Here is a 19,305-nt window from a genome sequence, read left to right as displayed (position 1 = left end):
AACGCCATGAACGGCTCAATTCGTCCTGAGAGATTAGAGATGAATCGCCGGACGAAATTGATCTTGCCGATCAGACGTTGGAGCTCCTTCTTCGTGGTAGGCGGCTGCATGGTACGTACTGCCTCCTGACTTTTCAGGACGATCTCAATTCCTCGTTCATGAACAAGAAAACCTAGGAACTGACCGGCCGTCACACCAAAGGCACACTTCTTTGGATTCATTCTGAGTCCGAACTTCCGAGTTCGGTCTAGGATACGTCGCAAATCATCTAAGTGTCCTTCCATGGAGACAGACTTGACCACCACGTCGTCGATGTAGATTTCCACCAACTTGCCGATTAGATCATGAAAAATATAATTCATGGCTCGTTGGTACGTTGCACCAGCATTCTTCAAACCAAAAGTCATGACCACATATTCGAACAAGCCCACTGATCCTGGTACTCGGAATGCAGTCTTGTGTATATCTTCTGGGGCCATGAAAATCTGGTTGTAACCGGCATTGCCATCCATGAAACTCAACACCTTGTGGCCAGCAGCTGCATTGATCAATGTTTCTGCCACAGGCATTGGGTATTCATCCTTTGGAGTGGCTCTGTTGAGATCTCGAAAATCTATGGCCACACGCCATCGGCCGTCCTTTTTCTCCACAGGTACGATACTGGAGATCCATTCAGCATACCTGCATGGCCTGATGAACCCGGCGGCTAACATTTTCTCGATCTCTTTCTTGACTTCTTCGAGAATTTCGGCCTTCATCTGACGTGCTCGTTGTTGGAATGGCCGAAATCCTTTCTTGAGAGGGAGCCGATGCTCAATGATGCTCCTGTCTAACCCAGGCATCTCTGTGTAATCCCATGTAAAGCAATCTGGGTACTCTTTTAATAGAGCTATCATCTGGCTCCTAAGATGTGGATCTAACTTCTTGCTGATGAAGGTTGGTCGTGGCTTATCCCCAGGACCAATGTCGACTTCTTCTAGCTCATCAGCCGACGTAAACCCATACCCTAGCTTTCCATCACCTGTTAGATCGACGCTGAACACAGGCAAAACGTATGGCAAGGATAATATGGGCCGATTACTGGAATCGGCCCCCAACTTGATTGCATTGCTCAAAAGAGGCTTACATCTTGTTCGTGCTTCACTATGACTACGTGACATGCTTGAGACAAGATCATTACTCTTTATTTTTTGGGGCCGATCACAAGGATCAGCCTTCCCATGTACGTTCATAGACTTTGTTCTTGTTACACGGTCAGGCCAGTGGATAAGACCAGCCTCACCCCGTTTTTTGACACGTCGATGTACTCGCAGTCGTCCAAAGTGATGCCTGAGAGTGGCTCTTGGCCTTCCGTCTCCCAAACGTTCATGCCAGCCGTTGAAACCTCGGCTGTATCGTCTGCATGGACGACTTCTACTTCATCTCCATCCCACTGTATTAAGCATTGGTGCATCGTAGATGGAATGCAACAGTTGGCGTGGATCCAATCTCTCCCTAGCAGGACAGCGTAAGTGCTCTTGCTATCGACAATGAAGAATGTCGTAGGGATGGTTTTCCTCCCTACTGTTAGATCCACGTTCAGAACACCTTGTGCATCAGATGCTTGGCCGTTGAAATCGCTCAATGTAACGTTGGTCTTAATTAGATCCGAGCTAGAGCGTCCCAACCGACGTAGCATGGAGTATGGCATGATGTTGACTGCCGCTCCGGTGTCCACCAGCATCCTATTGACAGGCTGTCCATTGATATAACCTCGTAAGTACAGGGCCTTCAGGTATCTGTAGCTTCTTTCACGTGGCTTCTCAAAGATAACCGGCCGTGGGCCGCAGTCAAGTTGTGCCACAGGCGCTTCGTCCAATCCTGGAGCACAAAACTCCGCTGGAAGGATGAGCACCATGTTTGTACTAGCCGATGTCTCATCATCGGCTTTCCTTTGCTTGGGGCGCCACTCCATCTTTTGTGGTCGACCCTCTTCGTCCAGGGTTCGTTGAATTTTCACGGCCAGATCGGGCCGCGCCTTCCTTAGCGTGTGCAGGTATAACCTTTCGGCTTCCTCCAAGCCACGCAGTCGCTGAACCCTACGCTTTTGGGAACGGCTGAGCCCATCAGGGCACCACCTTGGCCGGTGGTACTTGTCCTCTTCTTCTTCGTAGTCATCTTCCAACTCCTCGAGGTCTTCTTCCCGAGAGGACTCAGTTTGCTTGTTCCTAAATGGGAGAGGTCCAAGACGTTTGAACACTGACACGTCTGTTGCACCCTTCTTCTTCTGTCCACATCCTGGGCAGTTGCCGATTGTAGGCAATCGGCTCATTCCTGAATCCCAGCAGTGTTTGAAGAAAGGACAGTCCCAGTGCTTGTCCACGTCGTCTTGTTCCCTTGACCTTTCCTTGGCACGGCGCTCGTATCTCTCCTCATCGCGATCATGCCGATGATGTCTCCTGGCGTCCCTGCTAGCTAGACGATCCCTTTCATCGTCGCTGTTGTACCGCCGGCGTTGGTCGTACTGACTCACGTATTTGTTGAGGAGATGATCAGAGAGAGGTCGCTGATATCGCACATTCTTCACTTCTCCCTCTGTGATGTAGCGTTTGCCATCGTGCCGGAGCCGATCGCGTGGAGCGGCTTCCTCTTTGTCCTTGCTACGAGAGCGGCTGCTCGCCTTTGTCCTTACCAGAGTGGTGCCCAGGCTCGACCATGTTAATGCTTAACGAGAAACTGGCCGGCACCCTTCGGGTAAGCGTACTCCACCGTGTTAACGGCGGGGAAGGGTGTGTGTCGACTTTCATGGCGTCTTGGTTGAAAATTAGACGTCCTTACTCTATCGCCATTTGGATTCGCCGACGCCACACCCTGCGGTCGTTGGTGGTATGGGAGAACGTGTTATGCCATTTGCAGTATGGCTTTCCGTTCAGCTCCTGTACCGTGGGGATTTTGAGGCCTTCAGGTAACTTCAGCTGCTTCTCCTTAAGTAAGAGGTCGAAAATTTGCTCAGCTTTAGTTACGTCAAAGTCAAACCCTCTGGGAGGACCTTGTGGCTTAACCCACTTGCAGGACACGGGGGTTGCCCCCCGAGTCCATTCAGCCACTGCTACCTCTTGATCTCCCGCAGACTCTTCATCTTCCTCTGTTTCAACCAGGACTACTGCACGCTTGAATTTGTCCTGGTACAGCTCTGGGTGGCGCTGTTCATATAATGACAGTTTCTGAACCATGTGCGCCAGTGAAGGGTAGTCTGCTTGGGAAGCCATATCCTTGATCGGTGATGCGAGACCCACCACCGCCAACTCGACTGCTTCTTTTTCAGTCAAACGAGCCGAATAACATCGGTTCCTTACGGTCCTGAAGCGCTGGATGTACTCTGACACTGTTTCCCCGCGCTTTTGTCGTACTTGGGCTAGATCGGCAATGCCAGCCTCGGAAGCTTCTGAGTGATACTGCATGTGGAACTGTTCTTCCAACTGCTTCCAAGTCCGGATTGAGTCTGGTGGCAGTGATGTGTACCACCCAAAAGCCGATCCTGTGAGGGACTGTGCGAAGAACCTCACGCGTAGTGCGTCTGCAGCTGAGATCGTGCCCAGCCGTGCCAAATATCGGCTTACATGCTCGATAGAGCTGGAGCCATCTGACCCACTAAACTTGGAGAATTCAGGGAGCCGATATTTGGGTGGTAGTGGGATCAAATCGTAGTCGTTGGGGTACGGTTTAGAATAGCCGATTGCCCTCCTTTTCGGCACCATGCCGAACTGGTCTCTCAAGATCGTGCTGATCTGATCCGCAGTGCTAGCTGCAGGAGTGGAGCTCTGAAGATTCACTGGCGTGGCATATTTAGCTAGCCACGCTTGCTTCTCAAGGTCTGAGCTAGCTACAGGAGTTGAGCTCTGGACGTTCGTCGGAGTGGCGTACTTAGCTAGCCACGTCTGCTTCTCAAGATCCGATCCAGAGGCTCCTCCTGCTGTTCCAGAAGTCCCTGCTGTTGCAGCCTGGTTCATGAGTGTCCAGTTACTGCTGTCTAGCACATATGTGCACGTGCATCCGTGAGGGATCTCCTTAGGCGCCTCATACAAGAACTGGTAGTCGCTAGGATCGCCACCGATCTTGTAGACGACGAATGTCGGTGTACTCGGCACCTCTGGTGCTGCCGCCCGCGACAGCGGCGGTGGTCGGCTCTGGAGTGGTAGCTCTCCTTGGTGAGTCCCTAGAGCAGGTCCTGACGGAGAGTACTGATGCCTCAAGATTTCATGGAGCACCCGAAGAGCGACACGCTCCAAAGTGTTCACCAGGCTCTCAGAATGGCGGTGTAGCGAATGAGCTACCATGAAATTGATCTCCTGACGCAAGGACCTGGTGCGTTCTTCTGAAGGGGTGGACAGGTCCACTCCATCGAGCGCGCCTTCAGGTGTGAACCCTCTCCACCCGATGTCGTGTGAGCGGGTCCTGTGGAAAGAGCCGATGAGGTCGGCTTCGAGGATAGCTTTGACGTCGTCATACTTCTTCTTGAGCTCCTCGGGCAGATCCTCGTACGTGACGGGAGTACCTTCCGCCATCTCAGATGTAGATGGCGATGCAGTTGATGTCGAAGACTGTCCCACCGGGCGTGCCAGAATGTGTTGGCGTTCGAAACCCACCGGCGAGCTACAGGCTGGCAACACGAAGAGCCGGGAACAACCTAGGGCTGCGGCTGGCCCTGGTCCCTCCGAGCGACGGCCCGCAAAGCTCCTGGTACACACGTCCCGATGCTGGTGCAAGGGCGTGCCACCTGATCTATACCTGATCAGGAAGGTGATGGATTTGCTTCGCTTAGTTGCATGGCGTACACGTAAACATTAAATACGAGCCTCGATCGGCTCTCAGGTTGTCCTGTGAATCGGCTCAAGGAGCCGATCCACCCATGGTTCGTATGAGGTCTACGATCACATGGTGGTCCTGCTTGATCAATATGTAGCTAAAACGACCTACGACGATTTAGGGTTTTCACCACATAATCGGAACATCCTACTCGTGATTGAGCCTGGCAGCTACGCACGGTGATAATAAACCGACCCTAGACAAGGTCTAAAAACCAACATTAAGTTGATCCCCGGAACATCTTGTCTAGGGTTAGCAAACTACACCCTACGTACCACTGGATCATTCAACCCGTTTGTAAGGCCTAACTATGCAGATATTAAACTAATCCTTGAAGAATCAAGGAGCAATCATAACGGATCGGATCTACTAAACAATGATCAAGCAAGGTGCCGCCCTTACACCTAAGAAAGGTGTAAGGACGGCTTGACGTCTAAGGGTTGCATGGACGGAAGCATGTAGCACGGTAGAACAATGCTAACCGTAACACATCTATGATAACTACGTTGCTCGCCATCAAAAAGGCTTCAGTACGAGCAACGCATGAACGACGAATAAACGTATACTGCCTAGATCGCAAGATGCGATCTAGGCAGCATGATGCTTACCCGGAAGAAACCCTCGAAACAAGGGGTCGGCGATGCGCCAAGATTGGTTTGTGATGAACGTGATTGTTGTCTTTCTTGATAACCCTAGATACATATTTATAGTCCGTGGACTTTCTATCGTGGGAATAATCCCAACCGTGCACGAGCCAAATTCTAACTAACCGACACGTATCCTACTATATTTACAGATACAAGGGCAAACTGCCCAAACTTCGTGTATAAGGCCGGTTCACGTATTTCTTCCATGTATATTCTTCAAGCCCAACCTTGATCGCGGCCCACCTCTGATCCGGTAAAATTCTGGTGATAACAGTACCACAAAGTTAATAACCAAAATCTATCTTGTATGTGGCTTAAAAGTCGTTCAAGATCGAATCAAGGTCTTCTTAAGCCAAGTATGAGCCAAATTTGTTAAGATCAAATCGAGATCGAATCAAGTCGCCGCTCGGACTTCCCTCTAACTCCGAGGAACCCCTGCACCGGAAACCCTAAGAACGAAGCCGGTGAGCCGCCGCACCCGAACCTAACCCCGAGCACGCTAAACCCTAAGTACCATTCCTCGTCTCTGCCATCGATGTTGCGGCCAGCCGCGCCATCCCCGTCCCTAGCGATGTTCGATGTCCTCGTCCTTCTTCCTCCCGATCTCTGTCCACCTTGAAAATGACGAGGCCCAGGTTCCTCCTCACGCGAGGGTCGGTTTGCTAACGGACGCACAGAGCGTCAAATAGGATTTGAAATGGGCCAGCCCACTCGTGCAAGTGCTTACTTACAAGTTTTGGTAGAGAGCTTAAAAAGCCCACCCCGTTCCTTACGAAAAGTAGCCCGCCGAAGCCCAGGAGGACGAACCCCTTCCGTACCCGACCACCGCCTCCGCTCGCCGCCGACGACTCCGACTCCAACTCGACACGAACCCGAAAGCAAAGCCGCCTCCGCCGTCTCCCTCCCCTCCTCCTACCCCACACCCGCCGCGCGGGAAACCGCAATCCGGCATGGATTCGCTCCTCGCCACCTACGCCTCTTCCGACGAAGACGGCGACGAAACCCTCCCTTCCCCCGCCCCCGCAGCCAAGCCCGCCGGAGGCATCTTCTCCGCGCTCCCGCAGCCCAGGTCGGCCGCCCTCTTCTCCTCCCTCCCGCCGCCGAGATCCGGCTCGACCTTCTCCTCCATCCCGCCTCCCAGGTCCTCCGCTGCCGCATCCTCCGGAAACCCTAAGCGCGTCGTTCAATTCCGCCCGCCGCCGATCCACCAGCCTTCCGGCGCCAGCTCCGACGAGGAGGACGACGCCGAGAAACGGCGTCCCAGCGCCAGCGTGGCGCTCCCGCCCCCGTCCGCTGGCTCGGGCCCGGTGTCTTCGTTCCTTCCTGCGCCCAAGCACTCGCTCGGGTTCGGCTCCGGCGCGGCCAGGAGGTCGGCCGTAGACACCGCCGCGCCGGAGAGGTCAAGTCTTGGTTCGGCAGGCCCTTCTAGCTCGGCGGTCAACGCAGGGGCGCCTGAAAGGCCCAATACTGGGGCTGCCAACGAGGACTCCCCTGAGGAGGAGAGCAGCGATGAGGACGGCATGCCTGATCCGGCGCAGCAGCAAGAACAACAGGGTCTTGAAGCTGCAGCTGGAGACCAGCAACAGCAGGCTTATGATGCTGGACTTGGGAGCGCTAACCCGTACGACGGCTATGCATGGGATCCAAACTACTACGCTAATTACGCTGGAAATTATGGTTTGGATCCAAGCGGCAATGTGAATTATGGGACTGAACCCCAGTATGCAGCATACGGCGTAGAGCAAGGTGCTGTTTATGGTGGTGATGGGTATGGCGGAGAGCAAAGTGGTGGGTACGGGTATTCAACAGCGCCGCCATCCGGAACAGAGTATACTGGTGCGTATAGACCTGAGGTGGCAGAAATGGCAGCGCCACCAGTGCAGGAACCTCTAATGCCACCGGAGATGGGCAGGATAGGAGGGAAGAGAGGTAGGAGGGATGTGCCAATGGAGATTCTAGAGGTGAACCAGGCAGAGCTGATGAAGAACCGGCCAAGGGAGGACAAGTCCAAGCTAACAGGATTAGCCTTTGGTCCTAGTTACCAGGTACAGACCCATCACTTCATGATAAACTTATACTATTACTTCTACTTAGATCTTGTTATATTGTTAGTAGATAGTACAATTGAGCTAGATAGTTCACTTTACAGATCATCATCATTAGTACTAGTTTGTCAGTTATACTTTTAGTCAGTCAAGTGATACAGTCATACAGAGTATCATAGATACAGTAGCATGAATGCAGCATTATCCCATGCAATTTAGCATTTGATGCCAGTCCCCAGCAATTATTCTTGGTAATAGGTTTTTTGCCTGTCACGATGTGATATTTTTGGTTGTAACTTGTAAATTAGCCAGTCATCACTCATAAAGCAATCAAAGCAATTACCTGACAAGTGACAAATCAATACTGATAACCTCTCCAAGGCTGTAATTTTTGAAACCATCGCCACACTCTTTATTACGTAGACGATATAAGTTCTGAAGTTACAATAGCACTCAGAAAACCATGAAGAAAGTAAAAGTCTGAAACTAAGGCTCTAACTTGAGAGCTTCTTTCACACACAAATGCGCAGCTTTATTTGATCTCTCCTTGTGAAAACTAGGTTTTACTCTTGGAAGGAACCTTCATACATCTGCATTTCTCTGATTAGATGCACACCAGACAATCCTTTGTCATTTCTCTTCTTCCATATCTCCACCAATCCTTGACTGTCCATCTCAACTAACACCCTTGGATAGTTCTTTTGGACTTCCACCAGCATAGCATCCCTGCACGCTAGCAACTCAATGGTAAAATGATCCTCAATATGATTATACCTTCTACAAGCAGCAGCCACAAATTCTCTGTCATGGTTTCACACTACTATGCCTGCTCCTGCAAGGCCACGGAACAAATCAATCGCCCCACCTGTGTCGAGCTTCATAATTCCAGGACCAGGGGGGCACTATTTAAACTCTTCTTTCTGAATAATACTCTCCATCGACGGCACTTCCAAAGCTCTTATGAGCTCTTCCACAATTTCCATGGATTTGACTGGTTGATATTTAATCTCCTCATGGGTATATTTATTTCTGCTACTCCATATTGTCCACATAACCGAGACCAGTAGAGCTGTGTCCCCTTGTTTAACAAATGGTCCAACAGATCTCTACTCCATGTCGGTGGGTGCAACTTCGGCAACTTAACACCAAAAAACTCCAAAGCTGCGTTCTAGAACAGTTTCGCATATTCACATTGTGTGAGCGCATGGAATAAATCCTCCTCGTCGTGGCCACAGATAGGACAGACACACCTGTCCATATTATGCCTGCAATTTAGCATATGAAAGCTCTGTAAAAATCCCTTTAGCCCTCTCCACCAATATATCCTAATTTTTGGTTGGATTTTAAGTTTCTAGAGAGCAGCCATGTATCACCTTTTCCATGTGAGTTGCCGATATTGGCCTGAGGTTGTCTCCTCCTCATCAGCTCTCTATAGGTCGATTTGACAGTAAACACCTGTGTTCTCCCAGCCCCAAGACCAGAAATCCTCAGAAGATGTCCTTGGTCTAGGCATGCTTAAAATAGCATCTACATCAGGGGCAAGAAAAACCTTCCTGAGTAGTACTACTACCTCCGATTTAAATTAATTGACTCCTTTTTGTCTAGATATGGATGTATCTAGGCATGTTTTAGCTGTGTCTTCCTCCACTTACCTGTGTCTTCCTCCAATAAATCAGACGCAAACAACACTGACTTGTCTGACAGCCGCCCCATCGGCTTCACAAATCCAATTGTCATGCCAAATCTCCGATGTACTCACCAATCCTTTGCATCAGATTTAAGCTAGTAACGTTTTGAAGGGTGCTATTTTCAGATTTTTTTTTTCTGAAGTAATTACTCTCTATATATTCTTTGTTACAAATCAGTGTAATTTACACAGTATTTCCTTGAACTTAGAAATTGCCTACTTATACCACATAATAGATATATTTGTTGATCCTTCTTATGGTTTGAACAACAGTTCTGTTTATGAAGTTATGCTATTTGCGCAATGGAAAAGTTACCTGTTCAGTTAAGATCTACTGAAGTTACTTTAGGGCAAAGAACTACTCCCTTCGATCCATAATAAGTGTCATGGTTTTAGTTCAAATTTGACTAAAAATGAACTAAAACCACGACACGTATTATGGATCGCAGGGAGTATTAAAATTGTTAGTCTGTTTTGTAAAATACAACTTTGAATGTCAATTATCACAATGTATTATAACATCTTGCGGAAGATTTATTTTATTTGGAATGTACTCGTAGAGTTTTCATCTGGCCAATCTAAATATTTGACCATACCCTTAGGTATGTGGCAGAAATTTGTGAGTAGAGAGAGTAATTCATGTTGCAATTAACCCGTTATTTTGGATTTAGTTCTTCCGAAATATGTACCCCCTAAATGAGTTCACTGAGTGCTTATAGTGAGACTTTGAGTGATGATGCACCAAGTCAAACTTGTTTTAGCTTACAGGAAAGTATAGTTTGATAGATGAAATGGGCAGCTTTTATTAAGAAAAATTGCACCACATGGTATTGAGTCTATTGACCAAATTAGAGCACTGCCTGGTCATCTCAACTAAAACGTGAGCTGTCACATTACTTTGGTCATAAGCTTGAATAAAGGAATAACGTGATGATGAGAGGAGGTACTGCTTGATGTTCTGGGCATTGGACAGTCACTTCAATCCAGGATCTGTACATATAGTTGAAATACGGACAAGCTAGACTTATCTCTTTCTTTATATAGGTCATTCCAGTTCAGAACTTCAGTGGTATGGTGTAATAGCGGTCTTCGGTTATATCTTAATCCAGTGCCAGCTGTCTAGGAAAGGAACAAGCTGGGGCAACAGAACTTCCATATCATGCACTAAAAGATCTGCGGTGTAAAAGGGATAGATACAAATCCTTAGTGTCTGATGAACCTACCAACGGTAGACTTTCTTAGATGGTGTATGTTGTTGGTGATAATTGTATGGCTTGTAGGATTAATATCCTGAGTGCATTGAAGGATCTATCCTGTCCCGGTTAGAAGCATGTTTTAACTATCTGCTATTGCCTTTGGCCTGTGTAGTTGGTGACTGATTCTGAAAACCGTAGCTATTAATTCAGATTCAGATAATAGTTTGAAATGGAGTGGTAATGTAAAGTCGTCCTGAAAATAAAATTCTGTTTGGTACGTCGTTAAGATTAGGCTACTTTTACTGAATGGACATCGTCACTCTGAACTGTTCATGAATGCTAATTCTTTACAGATACATAGGGTTTCAAATTTCTGCAATCAATAGTTTAAGCGTTCTTAATGGTGTCGCTGTCGTGTCCTGAGATGTCTTGTATCTTGCGTGCAGGCCGCCCCTTCAGCGAAGGGAAAACCATCTAAGCTGGCGAAAAGGAAGCATCAGATTGGTTCTCTGTACTTTGACATGAGGGCAAAGGAGATGGAGCTTAATGAAAGACGTTCCAAGGGCGTCCTGACGAAGGCAGAGACTCAAGCAAAATATGGCTGGTGACCCAAGTCTGAAAGACTCGCCTCCTTGTATATCAGGATCGAACTGTTCATTCAGCATGTCGTCTAAATTTTGTTGTAAAACCCCTTGTACGATTATGACTTCAATCGAATTCTTGGCTTTGTTTTCCTCAGTTTGCAGCTTGCATTATGTACAGTACCCTGTGTGCCCATTGACACGCAGATTCTGGATGTTTGACATCTCTGAATCTGAGACCCTGTGTATTGCGCCCAATCCATTATCGGAGGCGTAGGGGAACGGCTGTAACGCTGGTGTAGATCACTGAGATCTCGTCCTTCTATCTGAAGATATCTCACCTGTCGCAGTCAGGCCTGCCTGAAACAACGAAGGCATCGAAGAAGCTAGTAACCACTGAAATTGCGGCGGCACTGTGACCGGTTACCAGCTTACCGACGATTGGAGCTTGTCCTTCCATTTCTCCTATCTTCCTACTTGTGTGAGAGAAGACGGTAAAATGGTATGGAACGAGTAGAAGATGAAATATTGTGTTCAGCATTTCCCAGAATCGTCCACGCTACTTTTGTTCGAAGTACAGACTTCGCCGCCAGATCTGTCTAATAATCTCAATGCTGCCGAAAGCTTGGACGCAGTTTACTACCAATCAAACGCAAGATCAGGGCTAATCCCAACTTAGGCAGTAAAATGATTGAATTGTTTTGGTTGGGGTGCGCCACACCCGGGCAGTAGTGCAACGCCCGGGGAACACCTGAGGACCCCAGTGGCAAGCCACTGTGGTGGGCCCTCCCCCACAAAAAATAAATTTAATATCGTTGTGGGCACATGGCCCACATATCAGATATTAAACTGATAAGAACAGATACTACACTTGATCTTAGCCAAAAGGCCGAGAAAGGTATGATTTGGAACGGAGCCCTGTGCCTTGCTTTATACTCGCTCGACCTGCTCCGCTGAGCTTGCGTAAGCGATGTGGGACTAATCGAACGGGGAGCCGGGGGCAGAGTAGGAGTACTACACAACTTTTCTATCTGCGGTTCGCTTCGTCAAAGCCCACGTGATTCAACGGCCCAGTGAGATGGCTTCCGCACGAAATTCGGCCTTTCTGGGTCTGTTTCCCTGAACATGCGTGGGCTATGGAGGGAGCTCGGTCGGAGCCTCGGAGGCGAGCAGCCAATCAGGCAGCGATCTCTCGATTCTTTTTCCCACTTCTGATAATCCTATCTCCGTTTGTCTGTTAGTGTCATCTCTACCACAATTAATAACCGCGTGAACGTGAAAATACATGAAGATTTAAATTAAATATAACTATTGCTATTTTGAATGGTACCAACCTATGTTGAACGAAGATTCAACGGTGCCCTGCTTCTTTTTTTCAAAGGATGCCTTGCGGCTTTTATTCAAACTGATGTTACAGTTACATCAGCAAAGGCGAAATAAAACTAGAAGGATCACCGTCCAACTATTACATTTCTAAGTTTCATACCCAATTTTTGCCAAATGATGAGCCACCTTGTTTGCATCCTTCGGACAGTGTCAGAAAGAGGTCTCAGCCATGGTACTAGCCTTCAAAAAGCATTCAGCTAACATCGCAGAAAAAAGGCTCCAAGCTTGGGTCATACAGTTGACAAGTTCTAGAGAATCCTACCAAATTACAACACGCGTGCAGCAAATTTGTTCCAAGAGAAACAATCCTTTAAGCAGAGCAAGGGACTTTGCAGTAACTGTATCAAGCACATGCTGCAGTGGGCAATGCATCCCAGTTATATCTTCCCTTATACAGTTTCGTGGAACTGCTCCTGCTACCCCTGCTTAGTTCAACAGACCAGACACAGAGACAAATCATTCATAATAATAAGCCTTCAGCTAGAACCTTGTGATTCCCACAAACTTCCGTTCGTATTCAAACTCACACTTCGCCTCCTTCCATTGCTCGTCTAATCCAATCAATTAACCTGCCATGTAAGATCATGATACTGAGACGGAAAGAATAAAAAAACAAACTTTCTTTTTCTCAGGCAAGGTCATACTCCCTCCGTTCCTTTCTATAGTGTCTATAGATTTTTGGCATTTGTTTCAGAATATAAGGTTATAGCTTAGCTTTTTTTTCAATTACCCCTCCCGGTTCAGCTCCCAAATCGTTCAGCTCCCAAAATTGTTATGGTAAGTTTGGAAGATATGGATTTCCCAAATTTTACGTTGATCTCAAATCGTTCAGTTAGGGGTCTTGTGTAAAAAATACTCTTGCGCTAATTTCCGTGCCAAAAAACAATAGGCACTATAGAATGAAACAGAGGAAGTATATGATATAAAATGGCGATACAGAAACAACTAAGGGTTGACACACTATTGCTGGAGTATATCGCAAACAACTTGTACTCAATTCGCAGAAGATGTTTTTTAATCACAATGCATGCACTTCCAGTTTGAAGTTGCTTATGACAAGACATGGAGGAACATAAGGGTGAACTAGACAGTTTGTTGCTGCCTTCCCGTACAAAATAAACCAGCCATCAAATGAACATCAGCTCCAGGTAGCCCATCAGTCGAAGAAAATGGATAATACCATCCTGAATCGGCAGAAGATAAGCTCTCCTGTAGAGAGCAGATAAAGAGAGTTAGGGATCACCTATTAGATCAAATGAAATGGACTGTCTTACAACCATAGATTGAAAGGTGCAGATGTCATCTCTTGCCCAAAGAATATAAAGTTTACCATAATACAGTCTAGATCTAGATTGTACAGGTTTACAGTTCAAAAATGTAGCAGACCTCTGATCTAGTATATAAGATATCCATCACAGCAATGTGCAATAACAGGCCTAGCCAGCCATTAGTATTGTTGAGATCAATACACAATCTTTTTTTTATCATAACATCTTATAACCATTGACCTAACCTACTAATAACGAGAAAAGGTGAATACGCCAACTCGGCAAACTGAGCTTAGACGACTGTTTGCGCATATTTCACGGTGAGAGTTCACAATTTCACAGAATGGTAAACAACAAGGCAGCATGTGAATTAACTTCAAGGTTGATAAGACTCTCCAAACTACTATGAATAGCCAGCCCAAGAGCTATTGTGAGCTACATTATCACACATTACATCAAGCAAATGTTTTCATTCAATGATTTCCCGTGCTATTCAGGTAGTACAACAGCTAAGTACAAGCCAAATTAGATTGATCAAAGTTTGTAAGCCTCTCTGCCAATTCCTTTTTAATATAAAATCTAATAACCATTGATCTAACCAAGTAGCGACAATAGGTGAATACACTAAATCAGCTGACTGAACCAACACCACTATGTGAACATATTATATGGTGAAACTTCACTTACAAAAAATGGTAATAGAACAAGACATCATGCGCAGTAACTTCAAGATTCAAACGACTCTCACCATCGTTCCAAACTATGCATAGCCAGCGCTAGACATATTGTGAGCTAAACAATTGCTTTAGTAAATGGTTTCCTTGCTATTGGGATAGTATAACAGCGAAGCGGGTGCCAAAAAAAGATTGATCAAATTTTGTAGACCTCCAGAGATGACTTCTTAAAAAGTTTGAATCACTTGTATACTAGTATTAACTCGAAATACAATGCTGAACGATATCTTGACAGAATGAAATGGACATAAAACCCACAAATTCAACATCTTACAGACCCTCATACAGTCCTACTGTTGGAGTTTAGGTCCAATTGTTCATCACAACAAAAATGGGCACCATGACCAGATCATTTGCCAGTAAGGGATCGAACAAAACACCCAGTTTCCTCAAAATACCGTCCCACACAACCGAATTCATATGTATAAACTACAAATCCACGTCCGATTGATGAGAATTTCACTTTATCGGCCATACCATTTTGCATCTCACCTACCAGGCACCGCATCCAATCCACCTCAACTAAAATTCGACCACACGACAGACGCGGTTCAATCACCATGACGAAAGCACCAACATCTCAACACCGGATCGGATCAGGAGATAACGATGATAAAAAAAAAACAGAAGCCTCACCTGCGCGAGGCGGGTCCGGATCTAGTGGCCGCCGCCGTGCTTCTCGAGGTGCTCGAGGTGGCGGCGCTCGACGGGCAGGTTGACGAGGTAGAAGAAGGCCATGCCGCCGAAGCAGATGTGGAAGAGCGGCTCCGGGGAGTTGGTCTCGATGTACTTCTCGATGTAGCCGTCCACGGCCTTGTCGGTGCTCTTCTTCACGTTCTCCCAGGTGAGGCGCGGCTTGAGGTACGCCGGAACCTCGCGCACCTTCATCGCGCGGATCTCGTTGTACAGGGCACGCATCGCCATGGCTGCGACCTTGGAGATCTCTCCTCTCTCTCGTGCGCTCGAGATTCTAGGGTTTGCTTGGTCGTTGGCTTCGGTGGGGAAGGAGAAATGGCTCGGGTGGTGGGGCTGGCTTTGTTTGGGTAATCAGCGGGGTTGTTCGGTTGGGTTGGGCTGGGCTGGGCTCAAATGATTCTAGTGGTAAGAGTGATGGGTGGCCCAAGAGAAATTCTGGTTCTGTGGTTCATCCCTTGTGATACAGAGATCCAATTCGGCTCGGGTATCATGTAAAGACTTACTACGTACTCCACAAACATCCCTCTCCTTATTACTCCTTATTGTTTTTGGGTATGTTGTTATGGTAAAAAAACATAGATCACAAACATCTCTCTCCTTATTTAATTACATGCCAAGTCATTAAAATGCGTAGTTAATATTGCATGTAGGTGCATATTACCACCTAAGTTACTCTCACTACGAGTAGTCTTAGTCATTATTACACCTGAGTTTGTTTGACAAAAGGTAAAACAACACTAGCTCTTGAAATTGCATGTATCACTTGACTATTAATTAGCTGATGATACTGTTGTTGATAGTATGATATTATGGAAGTGGTGTAGTATTGTGTACTTTTTTATTATTAAAATCGTGCATAATGACTCACCTACTTACTCTAGTATTTGTTGTTGTCACAAGATAATATTTATAGTGACCTACTCCCCTTTCAAATAGTGCAGATGAATATTTATCTTCAATTCTGCATATTTCTTCTCACCTATATATAGCTATGGTGGCCTCAAACATCTTTATAGAACTATTTGGGTAATAAGATGAGAGCATGCAAACCTACATCTACTTAGAATGCTACGCCAAAATTTTCTGTTGTTGCACACATTGAGAGAAATAAAGAAGCTTTCTACATAGGCTGGTTCAAAATTAAATATTGAGAATGAGAGGCACTCAGAAATATTCACTCTGGATGTTCTCACATACCTGTGCAAGATCTCAAGGTAGGGCAAACCATGATCAAGTCATTACAAGACGGATTTCAGCCTTCTGCGTTCTACACTCTCATTGGCTGCGGAATGATCATGTATTTCATGATCTAGAAGCGAGTTGAACCTGTTGCATTCTTCAAAAATGTTCTTATCATTAAACCATTGGGGACTATCTATGATATCACTTGTGGCGGATGCAATCAGGGATGACAATGGTACCTGTTGTACCATAGATTGTAGACCCTTACACATATAACACTTAAGTGCATACAACCATAACCTCGTAGAGGTTTCTGCCTCTTAATTAGTTAACATAACATCAATGGTACCATTGAAGTATTGGAGTAGTACTACTAAATCTTAGAGACCACTTGCAATGTCATTTTATACGGTTAAGTTTGCGTGCAATGTATCATATGCTTCCGGGTATGCTCCTTATTGTTAAAATATTATATCGTGTGTCATTCTGGTCCTATCTTGGTAGGATAGGCATGGCTTCTGCCAGCCATCCATACTCGTAGTCTCATTACATGAGGCCCAAAACACACACACACACACACGATGTTTGTAAAAAGGGAACAACTCATACCATGGGGTTGCCAAGATGGGAAAACACACACCACATTTCTGAAAATAGTCTATTCAGGGGTGCTGAGCCAGGATTTGGCCAAGTGGGGGTGGGGGGTGGGGGTGACCATGCACATTCTATAGGATATAAATATATGTGCCAGGAGTCGGATATATGAAGACCCATGAAGGAAGCTGGATCCATGACGATAAATTAGGAATAGGTGGATCCTTGACATGCACGATAATGTAATGCTTCGTAGTTAGGTAACTTGTATCCGGATAGGACTCTCCGTAGAAACCCTAGATCCGGGCGCCTATATAAGCCGGATACTGGGAGCCCTAGAGGCACGACCACAACTCATTGTAACACGCGCAAGCGCCCAGATAATTCCAGACAAGCAGCAGTAGACCCTGCCCTCGTGCAGCATGATCCGAAAAGCTGGGTAAATCCACAAACATCCCTCTCCTTATTAGGGTATAGACTCATTTTGTTTTTGGGTATGTTGTTATGGTAAAAAAACATAGATCACAAACATCTCTCTCCTTATTTAATTACATGCCAAGTCATTAAAATGCCTAGTTAATATTGCATGTAGGTGCATATTACCACCTAAGTTACTCTCACTACGAGTAGTCATAGTCATTATTACACCTAATTTTGTTTGACAAAAGGTAAAACAAGGCTAGCCCTTGAAATTGCATGTATCACTTTACTATTAATTAGCTGATGATACTATTGTTTATAGTATGATATTATGGAAGTAGAGTAGTACTGTGTACTTTTTTTAATTAGAATCGTGCATAATGGCTCACCTACTTACTCTTGTATTTGTTGTTGTCACAAGATAATATTTATAGTGACCTACTCCCATTTCAAATAGATGCATATGAATATTTATCTTCAATTCTGCATATTCCTTCTCACCTATATATAGCTATGGTGACCTCAAACATCTTTGTAGAACTATTTGGGTAATAAGGTGAGAGCATGCAAATCTACATCTACTTAGAAAGCTACACCAAAATTTTCTGTTATTGCACACATTGAGAGAAATAAAGAAGCTTTCTACATAGGCTGGTTCAAAATTAAATATTGAGAATGAGAGGCACTCAGAAATATTCACTCTGGATGTTCTCACATACCTATGCAAGATCTCAAAGTCTGGCAAACCATGATCAAGTCATTACAAGACGGATTTCAGCCTTCTGCGTTCTACACTCTCATTGGCTGCGGAATGACGGTGCATCTGAGTGTCATGTATTTCATGATCCAGAAGCGAGTTGAGCCTGTTGCATTCTTCACAACATGTCCTTATCATGTAACCATTGGGGACTATCTATGATATCACTTGTGGCAGATGCAATCAGGGATGACAATGGTACCTATTGTACCATAGATTGTAGACCCTTACACATATAACACTTAAGTGTATACAACCATACACTACTAGGATTTTGCTTACCGCCGGCGCACAGATTTAGCTACCGCCGGCGTATTCGTATTCGCCGGCGATCACCTCGCCGGTGGTATCGCCATACCGCTGGCACTTTCGTAACCGCCGGGGGTAAGCCCTCTTTAACACCGGCGCTTTTACCATTTCGCCAGGGGTATCTTTTAGTGTTGAAAATAAAAAAAGCTGCAGATGCCCGCAGGCTGCAGCGCTGTCTACGTCATGGTTATTATGTATATATACATAGCAGTAAAAAACATTACAACGAGCAGGGAAATTTGCAGAGAACACCCTAAAAAGAAAACAAAAACGCAATCAAGTCGCACGCGTCTTGCTCCGCCGTCTGTCGGAGCTCCGGCCGTGCGCCACCCTTTGCCGCACCGGCCCTCACCCCCTTGCCGCCGTGGTTGTCGTAGAGTGTGACGAAGGGCACATGCAGGCGGTAGGATGCGCGGTCGAGGCCGTCGGCCGCCGTAGCTCCGGCGGCCACCACCCAGAGCAGGTTGTGGTAGGAGCAATCATGGTGGAGTAGGAGGTGCGGTAGGAGGTGCCAGAGAGTCGAGACGGAGGCTCAGCCCTGGCAGGAAGGGAACGACCTCGTGATTGAGGTCCTGGTCGACCTCGTCTGCGTCGTCCAGACCTCTGCGGCGTCCGGTAGCGCGGGCATCAAGATCCCGCCACGCGCCGCATGCGCCTCCGTCTTGAGGGAGGTGGGCACCTCGGCGACCCTGCACATGCCCACCGTTCTTGGTCCCCGAGGCGGTCTAGCTCGTGCACGGCGGTGCAGCCAGTGGGAGCGCGCACGGGAGAACAAGTGAGAGCACGCACGGTCGAGCAGTGGGCATGCGCTGATCTAGAGAAGACACAAAGAGAGAGGTTGGAGAAAGAGAGCGATGGAGACAGGTTGGAGAAGAAAGCAGTGGACAGTGTCGTGCGTAGTGGAGAGAGATGGAGAAATATTCCAAAGGGGAACGTGGGGTGACAGACACGAGGAGAG

General features: G+C 46.7%; 2 protein-coding genes and 1 non-coding gene across 3 annotated transcripts; 1 reads left to right on the top strand and 2 right to left on the bottom strand.

Annotated features, from left to right (window-relative positions):
• The first annotated feature begins 6,300 nt into the window (after positions 1-6,300).
• On the top strand, positions 6,301-11,158 carry LOC127308026 (uncharacterized). Its single transcript, XM_051338790.2, has 2 exons — positions 6,301-7,537; positions 10,867-11,158. Exons 1-2 carry the CDS (start codon positions 6,443-6,445, stop codon positions 11,026-11,028), a joined length of 1,257 nt encoding a protein of 418 aa, XP_051194750.1. The 5' UTR covers positions 6,301-6,442; the 3' UTR covers positions 11,029-11,158.
• A 548-nt stretch (positions 11,159-11,706) lies between these two features.
• On the bottom strand, positions 11,707-11,903 carry LOC127311092 (U2 spliceosomal RNA). The gene has a single exon (XR_007857581.1). It is a non-coding gene; the product is annotated as a U2 spliceosomal RNA (small nuclear RNA).
• Positions 11,904-13,359: 1,456 nt separating this feature from the next.
• LOC127308024 (uncharacterized) lies at positions 13,360-15,417 on the bottom strand. Its single transcript, XM_051338789.2, has 2 exons — positions 15,026-15,417; positions 13,360-13,596 (listed from the first exon to the last, which is right to left on the bottom strand). The coding sequence occupies exon 1, from the start codon at positions 15,311-15,313 to the stop codon at positions 15,047-15,049; it is 267 nt and encodes an 88-aa protein (XP_051194749.1). The 5' UTR covers positions 15,314-15,417; the 3' UTR covers positions 13,360-13,596; positions 15,026-15,046.
• Between the last annotated feature and the right edge of the window lie 3,888 nt (positions 15,418-19,305).

Source organism: Lolium perenne, chromosome 6 (assembly GCF_019359855.2).
Source record: "Lolium perenne isolate Kyuss_39 chromosome 6, Kyuss_2.0, whole genome shotgun sequence".
Taxonomy (NCBI): Eukaryota; Viridiplantae; Streptophyta; class Magnoliopsida; order Poales; family Poaceae; genus Lolium; species Lolium perenne.
Note: the sequence above shows the minus strand (reverse complement) of the source record. Positions and strands in the feature narration are given on the sequence as shown.

Coding starts and splice junctions, on each gene's coding strand:
- LOC127308026 (XM_051338790.2), top strand. CDS start 6,443: ATGGATTCGCTCCTCGCCACCTACGCCTCTTCCGACGAAGACGGCGAC. Junction 7,538..10,866: donor CCTTTGGTCCTAGTTACCAG/GTACAGACCCAT, acceptor TCTTGCGTGCAG/GCCGCCCCTTCAGCGAAGGG.
- LOC127308024 (XM_051338789.2), bottom strand. CDS start 15,313: ATGGCGATGCGTGCCCTGTACAACGAGATCCGCGCGATGAAGGTGCGC.